Source organism: Periplaneta americana, chromosome 14 (assembly GCF_040183065.1).
Source record: "Periplaneta americana isolate PAMFEO1 chromosome 14, P.americana_PAMFEO1_priV1, whole genome shotgun sequence".
Lineage (NCBI taxonomy): Eukaryota > Metazoa > Arthropoda > Insecta > Blattodea > Blattidae > Periplaneta > Periplaneta americana.
The window spans coordinates 147,405,980-147,422,108 of NC_091130.1; the positions used below are offsets into that span (position 1 = coordinate 147,405,980).

Consider the following 16,129-nt stretch of genomic DNA (forward strand, 5'->3'; position numbering starts at 1 on the left):
CCTATTATGTAGGTATACTGCATGGGGAGAAAAAAAGCATCGAGTTCTGTCACCTCACAGTATAGGAGCATATATCGAATCCTTAATAACACATCTTCATTCTGACAAAATATTATTTCCCTTGAACAAACACAGCGCCCTCTAGAAACATTTGAATGTCGTTCTGTTACACCAGATCTAAAATGTTTGATGCTCTGTGTCTCAAATTCAAGATTTTGCAGTTAAGTTTTTGTTCCAGAGAACACCTCAATTGCATCGCTTGTTTAAGTAATGGTACTTCATTCTGTTGTATATTATTAAACATTTTCACCTGACCTTCGAGCTAAAGATAAATGTTTTGCGTCTAGAGCATGAAATATCCTTCGAGATATCGAAAAATTCGAGTAAGAGAATTCGAATTAGTGGATAAAGGGATTATATAACATATTTGAACTTCTTAGAGAATGAAGGTGATATGTAGTGTTCTTTCACATAGCACTTTATTTCAGTTTATCTCGTTATAGAATATAGAAATACAAAGAAGATGGACATATAATAATAATAATAATAATAATAATAATAATAATAATAATAATAACAACAATCTTTATTAGCCACAAAAAACATACATAGATGTGACAGGTTTCTTCACAAAAACAAGAACAAGGACCACAATACATTATATACAACAGTTATATGTTACTAACAGTTTAGATTCTTTAACACAATATTTTCCGACAAAATTCCCAAATATTCAAGAAATAATTGCAATTATTAAAAAACTAAAGTCAAAAAACTCCTCAGGGTATGATGAAATAACAAGCAAAATATTAAAAGCAAGTTTACATATTATAGCTGGGCCATTAAGTTATTTATGTAACTATTCAATGTTCAATGGTATATTTCCCGAGAGATTAAAATATTCAGTGGTTATTCCTATCTTCAAAAAGGGAGAAACAACGTCTCCAGAAAATTACAGACCCATATCACTTCTACCAGTCTTCTCCAAAATCTTTGAAAAAGTAATGTATAAAATATTATATCATCATCTAGAAAGATACAACATTTTAGTCCCAGAACAATTTGGATTTAGGTAAAATAAAGGCACAGAAAATGCAACATTTAGTTTAACTGACAAAATTCTGGAGGCAGTAAATAAAAAATTACAAGTTGGAGGGATTTTCTGTGATTTATCCAAAGCATTTGACTGTATAAATCATAAAATGCTGCTAGATAAATTAGATTATTATGGAATTAAAGGTGTTGCACACCAATGGTTTCACTCATATCTCATAGATAGGAAACAGAAAGTTGAAATCAATACAACTATGAAATCTACATCGACATGGGGAAATATTAATAATGGAATTCCTCAAGGATCAATATTAGGTCCCCTACTTTTTCTAGTGTTTATAAATGATCTTGCCCCCCCTTATAAAAGATGTAGGTCATCCCATATTATTTGCAGATGACACAAGTATAGTAATTACAGCCAATAACTCCAACACATTCCAATCTTCAACAGAGGAAATTCTCTTCAAAATATGTGACTGGTTCTCAGTCAATAAATTAGTATTAAATTGTAACAAAACTAACATAATTCAATTTAAATCCTGTCCAAATTCAACGTCGCAAATTTCTAACGCAATAATTAACAATAGATTCCTATTAGAAACAACAACAACCAAATTTCTTGGCTTAAAAATCGATAATGTGTTAAATTGGAAAAATCATATTAAAGAAATTACCCCCAAACTAAATTCAGCTTGTTTTGCTATTAGATCTATGCAAAAGATAGTAAATATCAATACCCTAAAAACAATATACTTTGCATACTTCCACTCGGTAATGAGTTTTGGAATAATATTCTGGGGAAATTCCACAGATAGTAACAATATATTTCTATTACAAAAAAGAGTAATTAGAATAATAGTAGGTGCCAAATCTAGGGAATCGTGTAGGACTATTTTAAAAAAACTACAAATAATGCCGATGGCTTGTCAGTATATCCTTTCATTAATAGTCTTCCTCGTATGTAATCGTGAAAACTTTGTAACTAATTCAACAGTTCATAGCATAAATACATGTCAAAGAAATGACTTTCATACTCCATCAGCAAGTCTATCGTGCTATCAAAAAGGAGTGCGTTATATGGCAGTAAAAATTTTTAATAGCCTCCCTATCGATATAAAAAATGAAACTCAAAACATAAAATTATTTAGGGCCAAATTAAAGAAGTACCTAATTTCTCACGCCTTCTATTCTGTAGGTGAATTCATGACATTCAATAACACTTTATGAAATTGATACTAAAATTTTGTGTTGTACTAGTAGACTATATTGTAAATCTCGTCTGTATATATTTCATCTAGACTGTGACTATAAATTAAGATTTTATAATAGTATTAAGTTTTTTGACTTGTTCCATATTCTAGCTGTAAGCATGTATGAATACCATGGCATGTTAATAAATACAATACAATACAATACAATACAATACAATATGAAATTGCATGATTAGACTAAGTTTCAATGTGGAACTGGGACTCTTAACGGAGTGATGGTTGTTGTAATTGTAGGGTCAATGCGACGTATACCTGGCACAGACTTGTCTGCATACCTAATGATGCAGAAGCAACAGCTGTCCACGCTGGGTGCCGATAATGTGTTCCCACAAGTGACTCCAGACAAAGACCAGATTAAGGAATATCTTGAAAATCCCCCAGCTGGTGAGTAACTGTTGTGTAATGCTTGGATGAATGCTGTATTTCCATTAACTCTGTGAAACACACACAAACAACACACTGTTGATCAGTCAGTTCAAGTTGTGAAACACATAAATACACTGTTAATGAGTTCAAGCTTTGAAACACACACAAACAGCACAAACAACACACAATTATCAGTCCAAGTTGTGAAACACACATAAACAACACACTGTTAATCAGTCAGTCCAAGTTGTGAAACACACATAAACAACACACTGTTAATCAGTCAGTCCAAGTTGTGAAAAAAACACAAACAACACACTGTTAATCAGTCAGTCCAAGTTGTGAAAAACAACACACTGTTAATCAGTCAGTCCAAGTTGTGAAACACACACAAATAACACACTGTTAATCAGTCAGTCCAAGTTGTGAAACACACACAAACAACACACTGTTAATCAGTCAGTCCAAGTTGTGAAACACACACAAACAACACACTGTTAATCAGTCAGTCCAAGTTGTGAAAAAAACATAAACAACACACTGTTAATCAGTCAGTCCAAGTTGTGAAACACACACAAACAACACACTGTTAATCAGTCAGTCCAAGTTGTGAAAAAAACATAAACAACACACTGTTAATCAGCCAGTCCAAGTTGTGAAACACACACAAACAACACACTGTTAATCAGTCAGTCCAAGTTGTGAAACACACACAAACAACACACTGTTAATCAGTCAGTCCAAGTTGTGAAAAAAACATAAACAACACACTGTTAATCAGTCAGTCCAAGTTGTGAAACACACATAAACAACACACTGTTAATCAGTCAGTCCAAGTTGTGAAACACACATAAACAACACACTGTTAATCAGTCAGTCCAAGTTGTGAAAAAAACACAAACAACACACTGTTAATCAGCCAGTCCAAGTTGTGAAACACACACAAACAACACACTGTTAATCAGCCAGTCCAAGTTGTGAAACACACGCAAACAACGCACTGTTAATCAGCCAGTCCAAGTTGTGAAACACACACAAACAACACACTGTTAATCAGCCAGTCCAAGTTGTGAAACACACACAAACAACACACTGTTAATCAGCCAGTCCAAGTTGTGAAACACATACAAACAACACACTGTTAATCAGCCAGTCCAAGTTGTGAAACACATACAAACAACACACTGTTAATCAGCCAGTCCAAGTTGTGAAACACATACAAACAACACACTGTTAATCAGCCAGTCCAAGTTGTGAAACACACACAAACAACACACTGTTAATCAGCCAGTCCAAGTTGTGAAACACACACAAACAACACACTGTTAATCAGCCAGTCCAAGTTGTGAAACACACACAAACAACACACTGTTAATCAGCCAGTCCAAGTTGTGAAACACACACAAACAACACACTGTTAATCAGTCAGTCCAAGTTGTGAAACACACACAAACAACACACTGTTAATCAGCCAGTCCAAGTTGTGAAACACACACAAACAACACACTGTTAATCAGCCAGTCCAAGTTGTGAAACACACACAAACAACACACTGTTAATCAGTCAGTCCAAGTTGTGAAAAAAACATAAACAACACACTGTTAATCAGTCAGTCCAAGTTGTGAAAAAAACATAAGCAGCACACTGTTAATCAGTCAGTCCAAGTTGTGAAAAAAACATAAGCAGCACACTGTTAATCAGTTCAAGTTGTATAAGAGATTCCACCTCAATTTCAAGCTCAACTATTCAATTTTTTTATGTGATTCTAAGACAGTAAATTGTTCACAAACAAAATGTTGAAGTTCTTATGTTGACTGAAAAATATATTAAGACATGACTGTCATAATTTAATAATCGAGTGTTTTGTTCTTGTTCTATGCCATACAGGGTGGATGGTAACCTCTGCACCAAAATGAAACTGGTAATAGATCATGAGGAGCGATTTGAAAAGTCTAAATAAGTTTTCTCTCCAACATTCACCATTTTAGAGGAAATCGTTATGTTTCTATGAAGCATTTGGCAACATCACAGCTGCTGCAATAACTCTAAGCAAGCACTGCCTGTACTCCTTACCTTCCCCTCTGCTGTAATCTCTGAGTAACAGGCAACGTGCGCTGTGTTGCAAGATTTATTTCAACGATTTTCGCTATTATTCAATTTAAATTCATGGCTAAACAGTTGAATTTGCCAAAAAAAGATTCAAAACATTAATTGTTCCGATTAATTTTACCTGTGTGCTTGTATATCAATCAGCCATTTCTCTTGGGCCATTGCCGCAATAGAGTGCTGCAAACATTGGGCAAAGACTATTTTTTTTGCTGCTTATTGATGGTTCATCAAAGGAAAAGTGTAGTAAAAGTTTTGTTATATTTAACATGTATAATCACCTCTTAAATTTGGTGCTGAGGTTACCATCCACCCTGTATAGGTCTATAAATTACCACATGCTTAAGCTAACTCAGTATCTCTGGATTTGGTTTTTCTCACAGGCATTGACCCTCGTCTGTGGAAGCAAGCCCAGTTGGATAACCCTAATCCTGAGAATTACATCCCAGTACCAATGATTGGATTTGGAGAAGTTCGTTGGAGAATGAAATGTCAAGAACAAGAAACGAAGCTTCATCAAGCATTTCTTGATCGTGTGGCAGAGGACATAGCAGAACTACAGAAACAGCACACAGCCACCGTGGCCAAGGTAGCGGAGTATCGTCGCAAGTTCCTGGAGCTGGAACACCGAGTTCTGCAGGTTAGGTCACCTTCCTGATATTTGCATAACATGTGCAGATGAAGTGAAGAACGCCCAAGAATCCAAATCATGAATAGTGGGCATGACTCCAGTGGACTCTGATCCAGCGATATCTAGCTGTACACAAATTAATGAAGCTCAAAATCATTTCACTGTTTTTTTGCGTCGAACAGGTCCTTGTGAAGCAGGAAGTATCACGGAAAGTTGGTCTTGCTCTGCAACCAGAGGAAGAAGCCCTCCGGAGTCAACTGGAAGCCCTGCATAACCAGCTGAATGCTCCTGCACAGTTTAAGGTACGACATAGCCAAATAAATGAATATATGTTTTTTTGTTGTTTTTTTTTTCCATCCTAAATGCTGACAGTCTTGGCAGGTAAATGGAAAATTTGTGTCGTTTTCTATTTTATATATCAACCAGGAAGCTGTATTAATGCCATGATTCTGCTTGCTGGAGTTATTAAGAGTATCCTAAGTTTGTAGATGTTTCCAGCGTGATACTCATAGTGTGACTTTGTCCTCTTAGGCAGCAGCTCTGTGCAGTGGCGTGTGGTGATAAATAATCCTGGTGGTGCACAAATATTTATTATGATAATGATGATGATTATTATTATTATTATTATTATTATTATTATTATTATTATTATTATTATTATAGGTACTAACTACTACATAACCATTAACATATGTTACGTAGGTATAGATTTACATAATTTTGTTAGTCAAGAAATTGCAGTTAATCAGTTTCCTATGTAGGTCCAGTAATAGCAAAGTAAAGTGTTCAATTTCTATTGCAGCACACCGTAAATAATATTGTTTTCGCTATATTGCGTTTTATAACACAGTTCACACGTTCACAAACATTCGATACGTGTGTCGTCTTATCAGCCTTAACTGCTAAAAAGTCAGCAGCTTTCTTTATTTCTTTGAAATCTCATCATGGCATAGCCTACATCAAAATGGCTTGAAGGACTTACTTCTGTATAGTGTTTGACATGCTCTTAAACACTGTTCCTCTTTCCAATTGTTCCTTAAGAGTGGATCTAATTCAGTACTGAAATTGATGAGGCCAAGAAAAATACTAGCGTTTAAAGATGAGTTTCCGTCTTCTGACCTCTTAAATCCAACTCGAAAGCTCCACAAAACCGCACGCACATATCTGTTCTTGGTAACTTTATCATTGTGAAGTGTAACAATCCAATTGAATCCAATTATGTCTGTATGTTTGTTTGACCCAACACTGCTAATTTAACATTATTGTTGAGTGTGCAGCTGAAGAATCGTGTTTTTTTTTCAATTCTTTCATTCACGTGCTTCAAATCAATCACATCTGCAGAACGATAATCAAAATTATGTAGTTACTACGCACAGTCCTAAATTCAAACAGAAAAATAAATAAAATTCATAAAACATACTTATTTCTGTCAATAAATGTTCCCCGTCGAACAACAGGCAAGGAAAACAAAATACAGCGTCTTTTATATTGCAGCCGCATATTGCATTTTTCGCTAGCGTGAATGTTGAATTTTCTTGTTACTTCTCTATTATTGTTCGTCACTTATAATTTTAATTCATGTGTAGGTGTACTCATCTTCTTTATTTTGATCTTTTCGTATAAAGGTCTTATAGATTTTGCACACTATTCATTGTAACATTTATGATGGAACAAGCTTGAGAACACATCTGAAAGTGCTCCTAACTCCTCTTACGCACACTGTACTGGCTCCCTACCATGCTCCAAAGCCTTCCAGTGAAACAATACTACTGCGCATGCTCGAATGGAACAGTGTGCCGCAAGTGTCGAGCGGGAAACGTAAGTCCCAGGCGTCAACAAGACCAGTACACGTGCAGTGTTATTTTTAAATAGTATTATAATAAAGAATTATGTCGGTCACACAGTCTACTGCAGCTCACTGATATGTGTTATTTGAAGAGGTGGTGCACTGCTCCTGTGCTCCTTAAGAGAAATCGCCAGTGGCTCTGTGACTTTGACTATATTCAAGGTCATTTCAGGCAAGGCAAAGATGTCCATGCAGTCATAACTGCAAGTTCTCCTTGTTAAAATACGAAGGTTTATATCACTGATCAAAAAGAATGCGTTCACACGTTCTACACTCTGTATAATTTCTGAGAATAATTTACATTTTTATACTAGACGAACATGTGTTGCTTGCAGGGCCAGGTGAGTGAACTGTTATCACAGATGAGAATGCAGCGGCAGGAGGCAGCCCACAGAGAGGTGGAGCGCTACTCAATGGATCCAGCCATACAGGACGACATAAAGCAGGTAAGCAGACTGGTAACATAATATACATGAAGTGCTAAAATTACGACTCAGATGGTTGAGTGACTCAGATTTCAAATCTGACCGTAGGATCAATTATTTCGGCTGTCTGTTTATTCCTATTTATAGCTATGATATCGATCCTACGATTGCTCCCACCATCAGCAGTACAATGAATTTCCTCGTGAACGTCTAGATTTTTTGGATTGAAGTGCATTTGCGATCATAGATCGTATGGTGTTGTGACGTTTTATTCTGAGTACTTCTCCCTGTGGGCAACTCCCAAGCACATGTGGTAAAGTTTCATACTCACTGCAGTGCCTACAGTGGGTTGTGCCTGTAGAGCGACCAGGGAGAGAACGTACTGGTGCCACCATTGCAATCATTTTTAGCATTTCTCTCCACTCAGAACTTTGTATGTGTTATCACAGTCTACTTTATACAGTCACGAAGCTTGGGATGATTTTTTGCCAACGAGTTGCATTTCTCGCGATAGTTGCTAGCCGCTTGGAGCGCTGTGTGTACTGGGAACAATAGACTGTGTCACTGCCATCGTGATCTAATACAGGCCGTAAGGCAGACCATGTGACTCGCTTAACCCGATCACGAAGGGCGGCGTTTCAACCATATAAATTAATTGGAATGCATAAAAAGTAACATATATTTCTCTAAAATGTAGTGTAATTGCATTAATAAAATTTAAAATAATGATTAGGGGACACTTCAGACATAATTCCTTGCTAGTTAAGTTGTAATATTATTTATGGTGTGAAAATTACGTTGTTCGTATGTGTAATATCTGCCTTTATTTCGATTAAATATTGCGAAATTCTTGTACATTCATTTATGCACGATTCAATAATTTTCAGTTGCACCGCACGGATATTTAGATATGTTGAAATTATAGGTTATGTTTACTGTCCCAGTTGCCCCTTTCTGTCTAATTTTAGTGGTCTCCAATGCCCTGCCACTACATATGTATGTTATGTCATATAGATATTATAGGTTATGTTTACTATATTTAACTTATATTCCTATATTCGCAATTATACATTACAATTAAACATAATGTCATGTATGACACCCGTCACATTCTATTTGTCTGTATTTTAATACTACAATTGAATACTGAATTATTGTATTTATCTACTACCTAAGAGACGAAATAACACAATCGTATGTACACTAATTTCATAGGAGTGGTATGGCAAATTTTCTGTCTACAATTAAGGAAGGTAGATGTGCTAAATTAAAATCACAATATAAATTCTGTTTTTATTGAACCTCAAAATAGCTTCCATTCTAAACTTAAAATGTTGATGAGAAAAGATTATGTTAACACGTAAAATTCTCTTCACATTAAAATAACACAGTTTTGTAATTATTTCTGCAACATATTATGCAAGAAGAAGTAAACGGAACTTATGGACACATTACACTAAATAAAGCTTAGCAATGATACGCAATAAAGTTATAATATAATGTTTCACTGAGCTCCATACCCTGAAATAGAAAACCCGAACACATATTACGGCCTGGTCTAGATCGAAAAGGCATTGACCGTGCCGTATTTCGCTTTGTTGTGAAAAGTTGTGTAAACTGTGAAATGTTCGTTATCGGTTGTAATAACTGTAAATGGCTAAAATACAATAATAATGATGTTTGTGGTACTATAAATATTGTAAGAAAAAGAGGTCAGAGTTATCCTTCTTCCGAAAGATGCAGGAAGGTGATTTTATAAAATATAATATATACTTTATGAAAATAATATATAAACCTTATGTATTTTCACATTTCAATAGTGGAAGGAAGGTGTTAATTTTTTCAAAAGAATACGATATCGAAAGTACAATACATTTTATCGTCTGCTGGGGAAAGAGTCTGTGATGAGGCGATAGTAGCAATCCTGGTGGTGAGCAACTATCTATGTTTGCATATTTAGTAAGTATTGAGCTTTGTGACTGTATATATTAGACTGTGGTGTTATCTTGTAGGATGAAAGAGAAGACCGTATGATCTTAAGCCTGTCAGATGAAATAAGTAAATAAATAAATAAATAAATAAACGAGTGAATAAATAAGAATAATTTTAATTTAATAAGGTTTTTTTAAACTGGAATAATGGTGTAACTTATCTAGGAATTTGAGTGGAAAATGAACATCAGCTCTTTACGACTAAACATGTTGATGCATGTTTGGTATTTCTTTTGTTTATTTATCATAGTCCCTATAAACCAATAAATATTTACTTCAATTTCTGATGGATGCCATTGTATATTGATTGTGTAAAAAAGATTGAAATGAGAATCAAACCTACACCAGTCTAGAAGAGCCAGTGACTTAATTAGTAATTCATTTTGTACCATTTATACAAGGTGTACGGTCGTACATTAACTGATGTTCTCTGTTTCAGTTCTTGGTTATGGAGCAGAACGGCATGGCCCACTTGATAGAGACTATCCAGAGAGACATGTCCAACCTGAAAATCATCAAAGAGGGAATGACTCGGTTATTGCAGGGACATTGATGCAGATGATTTGATTCTCCACACTATTCGTAATTCATGTGCTGTGTATGTGAAATTTATAAAATTTAATTAAATAATTTTTTAATGTTGTTCCATAACACTGTTTCATACAATCTTTAGTTTTGTAATTTGTTTTTTTGCACGATCATGTTTTTTGTTGTATTTACAGCTATTTACAGCTATTGTTATTAGAATTCCCACACAGAAACTTGTTGCTATGGAAACCATTCTGCATAATATAGGGGAGAGTCGGGTAGTATCGGACATCAGGTAGTATCGGAGAGTGAGTTTCTTTCATCTACCACACGATGATAGTACCTGATTGACATGGTTACGTTTCTGTGATGTCGCATAGAGAAACGTAACCATGTCATTCAGGTACTACCATATGGTGGTAGATGAAAGAAACGCACTGTCCGATACTACCCGACTCTCCCCTACTGCTATACTGAAATAGACCCATTACAGTGCACTTATTGTTACTTAATTATTATTACAGTATAGTTTTTCAAAGTCTTTGGAATAATATTGTTCTAAATTTTCAGTGAAAAATATATTGTATTCACAATTTTAAAAATATGATCGTGCAAAAAATGTTGTACGAAACACGTTTGTGAAGTGCATTACAAAATCTCACTCTGCTCGTTTTTGTAATTCTTCCTCGATTTTGTAAAAAGCATTTCCCAACCTTGTATTGTAATATATTATTGTGACTCCTATGTTACCTTTAAGTTGCGTTACTGTGTTTCAAGTCAATATTCCATGCTGCAGATCCATGTGGTATTGCCACTATGAAACTCCTGGACATTTGGACAAAATACTGAACTTCGATACTGATAAACCCATTAGGATTTAAGAGAGCAATTTACAAATATGTTGTTAACTAACGCTGAGTTCTTGGCAATAAAGCGATTAACTCTTACTCTTCAGTATTTCTCACACACAGTGGGCTTAGAGGAAAGGCTGGACATCACTGAAGATGATTGATTCATTTCTTCCTGAAGACTGTACAATAGACAAAGTGGTGAAGAAATAATTCCAGTTTTGTTAAAGTGTTTTGACAAACAATTATGTTCTGCAAGTAACCGAAATAATGCATTTGCACTTTTCCTTAAATACTCAATAATTATATTTTGTTGTACATTCAGACACTACCATCTTTTATTACAAATATACCGGTACCTGAAAACTCCCATATTTTTACAGTGGCAGTTTTCATTTTAGACGCTCATAAATGTTTCTATGTATTTTATTCTTATTGCTCCTATAATAAATGAGTCTCCCTACCTGGATAAACATAACAAATATTATGCCAGTGTGTAAATGTGTGTTAGTGTATGACTTTGATGGAGCTGACCCTGATCACACCGGGAGGTATGGAAGGGTGGATGGGACCAATAGCAAAAGAAGCAATAATTAAAATTAATTCAGATCTTAATAATACCAGCAACAGTCTATGTATAGTCCGGGTCAGCTTACTTCATACACTAAGAGTGAAATCTAACCATTTTTCTCCCCATTATTACATATGCTAGTGGATTGTGGTGATTTTTTAGTTTGCAGGTTGAATTTTCTTTTCAAACTTCGTTTCGAATTTCGATACTGACAAATACTACAAATGATACTGATTTTGTAACTGGTATGTTGACAGCTGAGACAAATATCGACAATATTTGTCAGTACTGCAGTTCCACGAAATTAAAATTGTACTAGATTTCTGAGCTGGTTACTGGAAGCTAGTGAAATTTGAACATACTAATAATTAATTAATATCAGTATTAATATTAATACATAATAGTTACTTTGTGTGTTGCATTGTGGTTATAATTCAAGACTATAGTCAGGTAAGTTTTCGGAGTTAGTACTAATAATTTCATGTGGTCAAACAAAATATATATTTAGGTTAGGTCTCGTGAGTCAATTGTTTAATCAAACCAATGAATTTCTTATTGTCAGACAAAATACTTGGCATGTTGATCCCTTTCTCGTATAGTTTGCCTACGAAAATGTTACAAATTATTGAATTATTTAGAATAACCTTCCAATATAAAGTACGGTAAGTAAGTAATTTAGTATGTAGGATTGTGTGATATATGGTAACAGTTGGCAACACTGACAAGACTGCAATATTTTCTGTTTAGGAACTGTTCTTATGTGACCCTCGCTATAAAGTTTTATTTTATTGGGTTATTTTTACGACGCTGTATCAACATCTAAGGTTATTTAGCATCTGAATGAAATGAAGGTGATAATGCTGGTGAAATGAGTCCGGTGTCCAGCACCGAAAGTTACCCAGCATTTGCTCGTATTGGGTTGAGGGAAAACCCCGGAAAAAACCTCAACCAGGTAATTTGTCCCGACTGGGATTCGAATCCGGGCCACCTGGTTTCGCGGCCAGACGCGCTGACTGTTACCCCACAGGTGTGGACTCTCACTATAAAAAGGAACATAGAAGAATAAGGTCAATTAGAGAAAGCTTTCATTAATTTATATTTGTTTTAAATATTAATGACTTCATGCTGAGTTCTTGGCAATAAACTCTCTTGCTGTCCAATATAGGAGAGATGTAGCAAAAAGTATAACCATTTTTTTGTGTTGTGGTAGTTATATCATGTACATGCAACCCCCAAACTGTTTGGAGGATCATACTTACTGTTGGTTAGGGGGTCCATATGACCTAGCCGGGAGGGTTGTTAGACAATCAACCAACCATATCCCTGCTTCAACACTTAGGGGATGCTTATATATGCAGCTAAGCATACTGAAATGGAATTTTCTCCATTTTTATGGAACAGTTATACTTCTGTGACTTAGTCTCCAGAACAGGGGTACAGAACTAGCGAGAGAGGGAGCATGGGGAAAGCGTTAGTTCCCCGTCCACAGTCCACCGGCATTGAATGACGTATCTGTGGCCTGTACCAGGGCGGCTTTTGGGGGTAGTGCCAGTGTGCCATGGCACCACCAATGAAAGAAACAAAAATAATATCCTAGAAAGCAGTTTTAATAGTTTATACGTTTTATTCGTATTTCATTTGAACGAGCGCGCGCACATATCCGGACGCACTCTTGCAGCGTTTTTCCGAACGTTGGAGCCACTTCGCTGAGGCACTACCTGCGTCCATATAACACTGTACAAAAGGCTACTGCTTCTAGTTTATATGCGTTTCTTATGGCAGACTTTGAGCCGAATTCAATTTGACTCAGTAGTTAATATTCCGCCCGCTAGAGCACAGTAATGCAGAAATTTCGCTAGATGGCAGGGTTGTTGGAGACGTTATTTGTCTATGAGTTGAGAGTTCCGCGCCAAATGTTAATGTAATGTTGCCAATTCAAAACTAATGCACATAACTTGGATTTGAATGTGTAAATTATTATCCATTTAGCTATATTGAACGCAGAGATAGTCATGGTTCTTTTTAGAAATATTTTTTCATATTATGTAAAACTGCTTGTTAATGTTGTTTAATATTTGTTTTATTTTACGGCAACTAAATATCACTACAATGTTGCTTCTGTTAACGATACATGAGATCTGTGCAGGACATGAACATGTGTTATTCAGGCCGCTGCCTTGGATTCATCGGCCTGTTAAAGTGCAAACGTGTTCGTTTATTATCTATGCCATTGTTTATCTCGTGTGTTTTTGCCAGTAATTTTACTAGTTATAAAAGTTATTCGTATTTGACTAACAATACTGTGACAGTTTTGATTGCCTGTATTTGTAAATTTCGTTATTAGTTTCGGAAATGTAATTGTAACTGTTACTAGATACATTATTAACTGTATACCTGGTAAAATAGCTGGTTTAATTAATGTGTTTTATTTAATATAATGCAAACGTGAACTGCGATTATTCATTTCACTAGGGTAATTTGCGTACAACGTTTTTCATTTTTGGCACCACCACCAGAATGTCTCACCGGCCGCCACTGGCCTGTATGCAATCACATACAACAGACACTGAATACAAATCCTCTCCTCTATCAAGTCAATGACATGGGGATGGAAGAGGGGTGAGTGACATCCAATGAGTGACACAATGCAACAATTGTCGCCCAGTTCTGCAAGCTGCTCCAGCACTTCATTTGTTAGAAACAGGTTGCACCACGGGAAGATGAGGGTTAGGTTTGAGTAGGAGAGATTATGGAATGCACTTCATTACTCCTTGCAACCTGTGCTAGTAAATCCTAATATAGGCATTAACTTGAAAATGTTGAATATGAGCAGATAACTATCCTTCTGTTTGAAATTGTCGAAGTCTGTGTTAAGTGTTCTTTTGTGTAAATTATGTATCATGTGTGGCCTATAGGTTTAACATTTTAAGAGTATATACAGTTTTATATAATATTCTTATTGAATTTGGTATTCCCAAGAAACTAGTTCGATTAATTAAAATGTGTCTTAGTGAAACTTACAGCAGAGTCCGTATAGGCCAGTTTCTATCTGATGCTTTTCCAATTCACTGTGGGCTAAAGCAGGGAGATGCACTATCACCTTTACTTTTTAACTTCGCTCTAGAATATGCCATTAGGAAAGTTCAGGATAACACAGAGGGTTTGGAATTGAACAGGTTACATCAGCTTCTTGTCTATGCAGATGACGTGAATATGTTAGGAGAAAATCCACAAACAATTAGGGAAAACGCGGAAATTCTTGTTGAAGCAAGTAGAGCGATAGGATTGGAAGTAAATCCCGAAAAGACTAAGTATATGATTATGTCTCGTGACCAGAATATTGTACGAAATGGAACTATAAAAATTGGAGATTTATCCTTCGAAGAGGTGGAAAAATTCAAATATCTTGGAGCAACAGTAACAAATCTAAATGACACTCTTGAGGAAATTAAACGCAGAATAAATATGGGAAATGCCTGTTATTATTCGGTTGAGAAGCTTTTGTCATCTAGTCTTCTGTCAAAAAGTCTGAAAGTTAGAATTTATAAAACAGTTATATTACCGGTTGTTCTGTATGGTTGTGAAACTTGGACTCTCACTTCGAGAGGAACAGAGATTAAGTGTGCTTGAGAATAAGGTTCTTAGGAAAATATTTGGGGCTAAGAGGGATGAAGTTACAGGAGAATGGAGAAAGTTACACAACGCAGAGCTGCACGCATTGTATACTTCACCTGACATAATTAGGAACATAAAATCCAGACGTTTGAGATGGGCAGGACATGTAGCACGTATGGGCGAATCCAGAAATGCATATAGAGTGTTAGTTGGGAGGCCGGAGGGAAAAAGACCTTTGGGGAGGCCGAGACGTAGATGGGAAGATAATATTAAAATGGATTTGAGGGAGGTAGGATATGATGGTAGAGACTGGATTAATCTTGCTCAGGATAGGGACCAATGGCGGGCTTATGTGAGGGCGGCAATGAACCTACGGGTTCCTTAAAAGCCAGTAAGTAAGTATATACAGTAGAACCCCGATTATCCATCACCCTATTAACTGATTGGTGGATTATCCGACTGTCTTTCTCTAGCTTTTTTCTTAGAGAAATATTTGGAGTATGCTACTCTTCATCTAGAGAAGGTTATTACAAGACTTTACCCTTACACAGTGTGGTTTACTGTTCGAGTTGTCGTACTGTATAACTTCTATATAAAATGTCTTCCACGGGTATCAAAAGAAATCGTGTTGTACAAAGTATAAAAAGTGCAAATAACAGTGGTTTGGAGAACGAGAAACTGTGGCTCATCTCAGAATACGAGATTGGAGTCACAACCGTGTGCAAATTAATAAAAATCAAGGATGAGGTATATAAAGTATGTAAATCTATAATATGATACTTCCACTATTCCTATTTTTCCACAGATATTTATTACAAGAAATTTTCTTGTCCCGTAGTTAACAACCAGACAGTGAATTTCTGATCCACTACCTAGCA

The 16,129-nt window shown here is 35.7% G+C and overlaps 1 protein-coding gene across 1 annotated transcript in view; it reads left to right on the forward strand.

The window, feature by feature from the left end:
• Nup54 (nuclear pore complex protein Nup54) overlaps positions 1–10,340 on the forward strand; it is a 58,254-nt gene extending 47,914 nt beyond the window's left edge. Inside the window, exons 7-11 of the mRNA XM_069846267.1 lie at positions 2,559–2,708; positions 5,180–5,436; positions 5,610–5,729; positions 7,609–7,719; positions 10,129–10,340. Of these exons, the coding sequence (XP_069702368.1) occupies positions 2,559–2,708; positions 5,180–5,436; positions 5,610–5,729; positions 7,609–7,719; positions 10,129–10,242 (752 nt within the window). The 3' untranslated portion in view covers positions 10,243–10,340. The remainder of the gene's footprint in view (positions 1–2,558; positions 2,709–5,179; positions 5,437–5,609; positions 5,730–7,608; positions 7,720–10,128) is intronic.
• Positions 10,341–16,129: the final 5,789 nt, after the last annotated feature.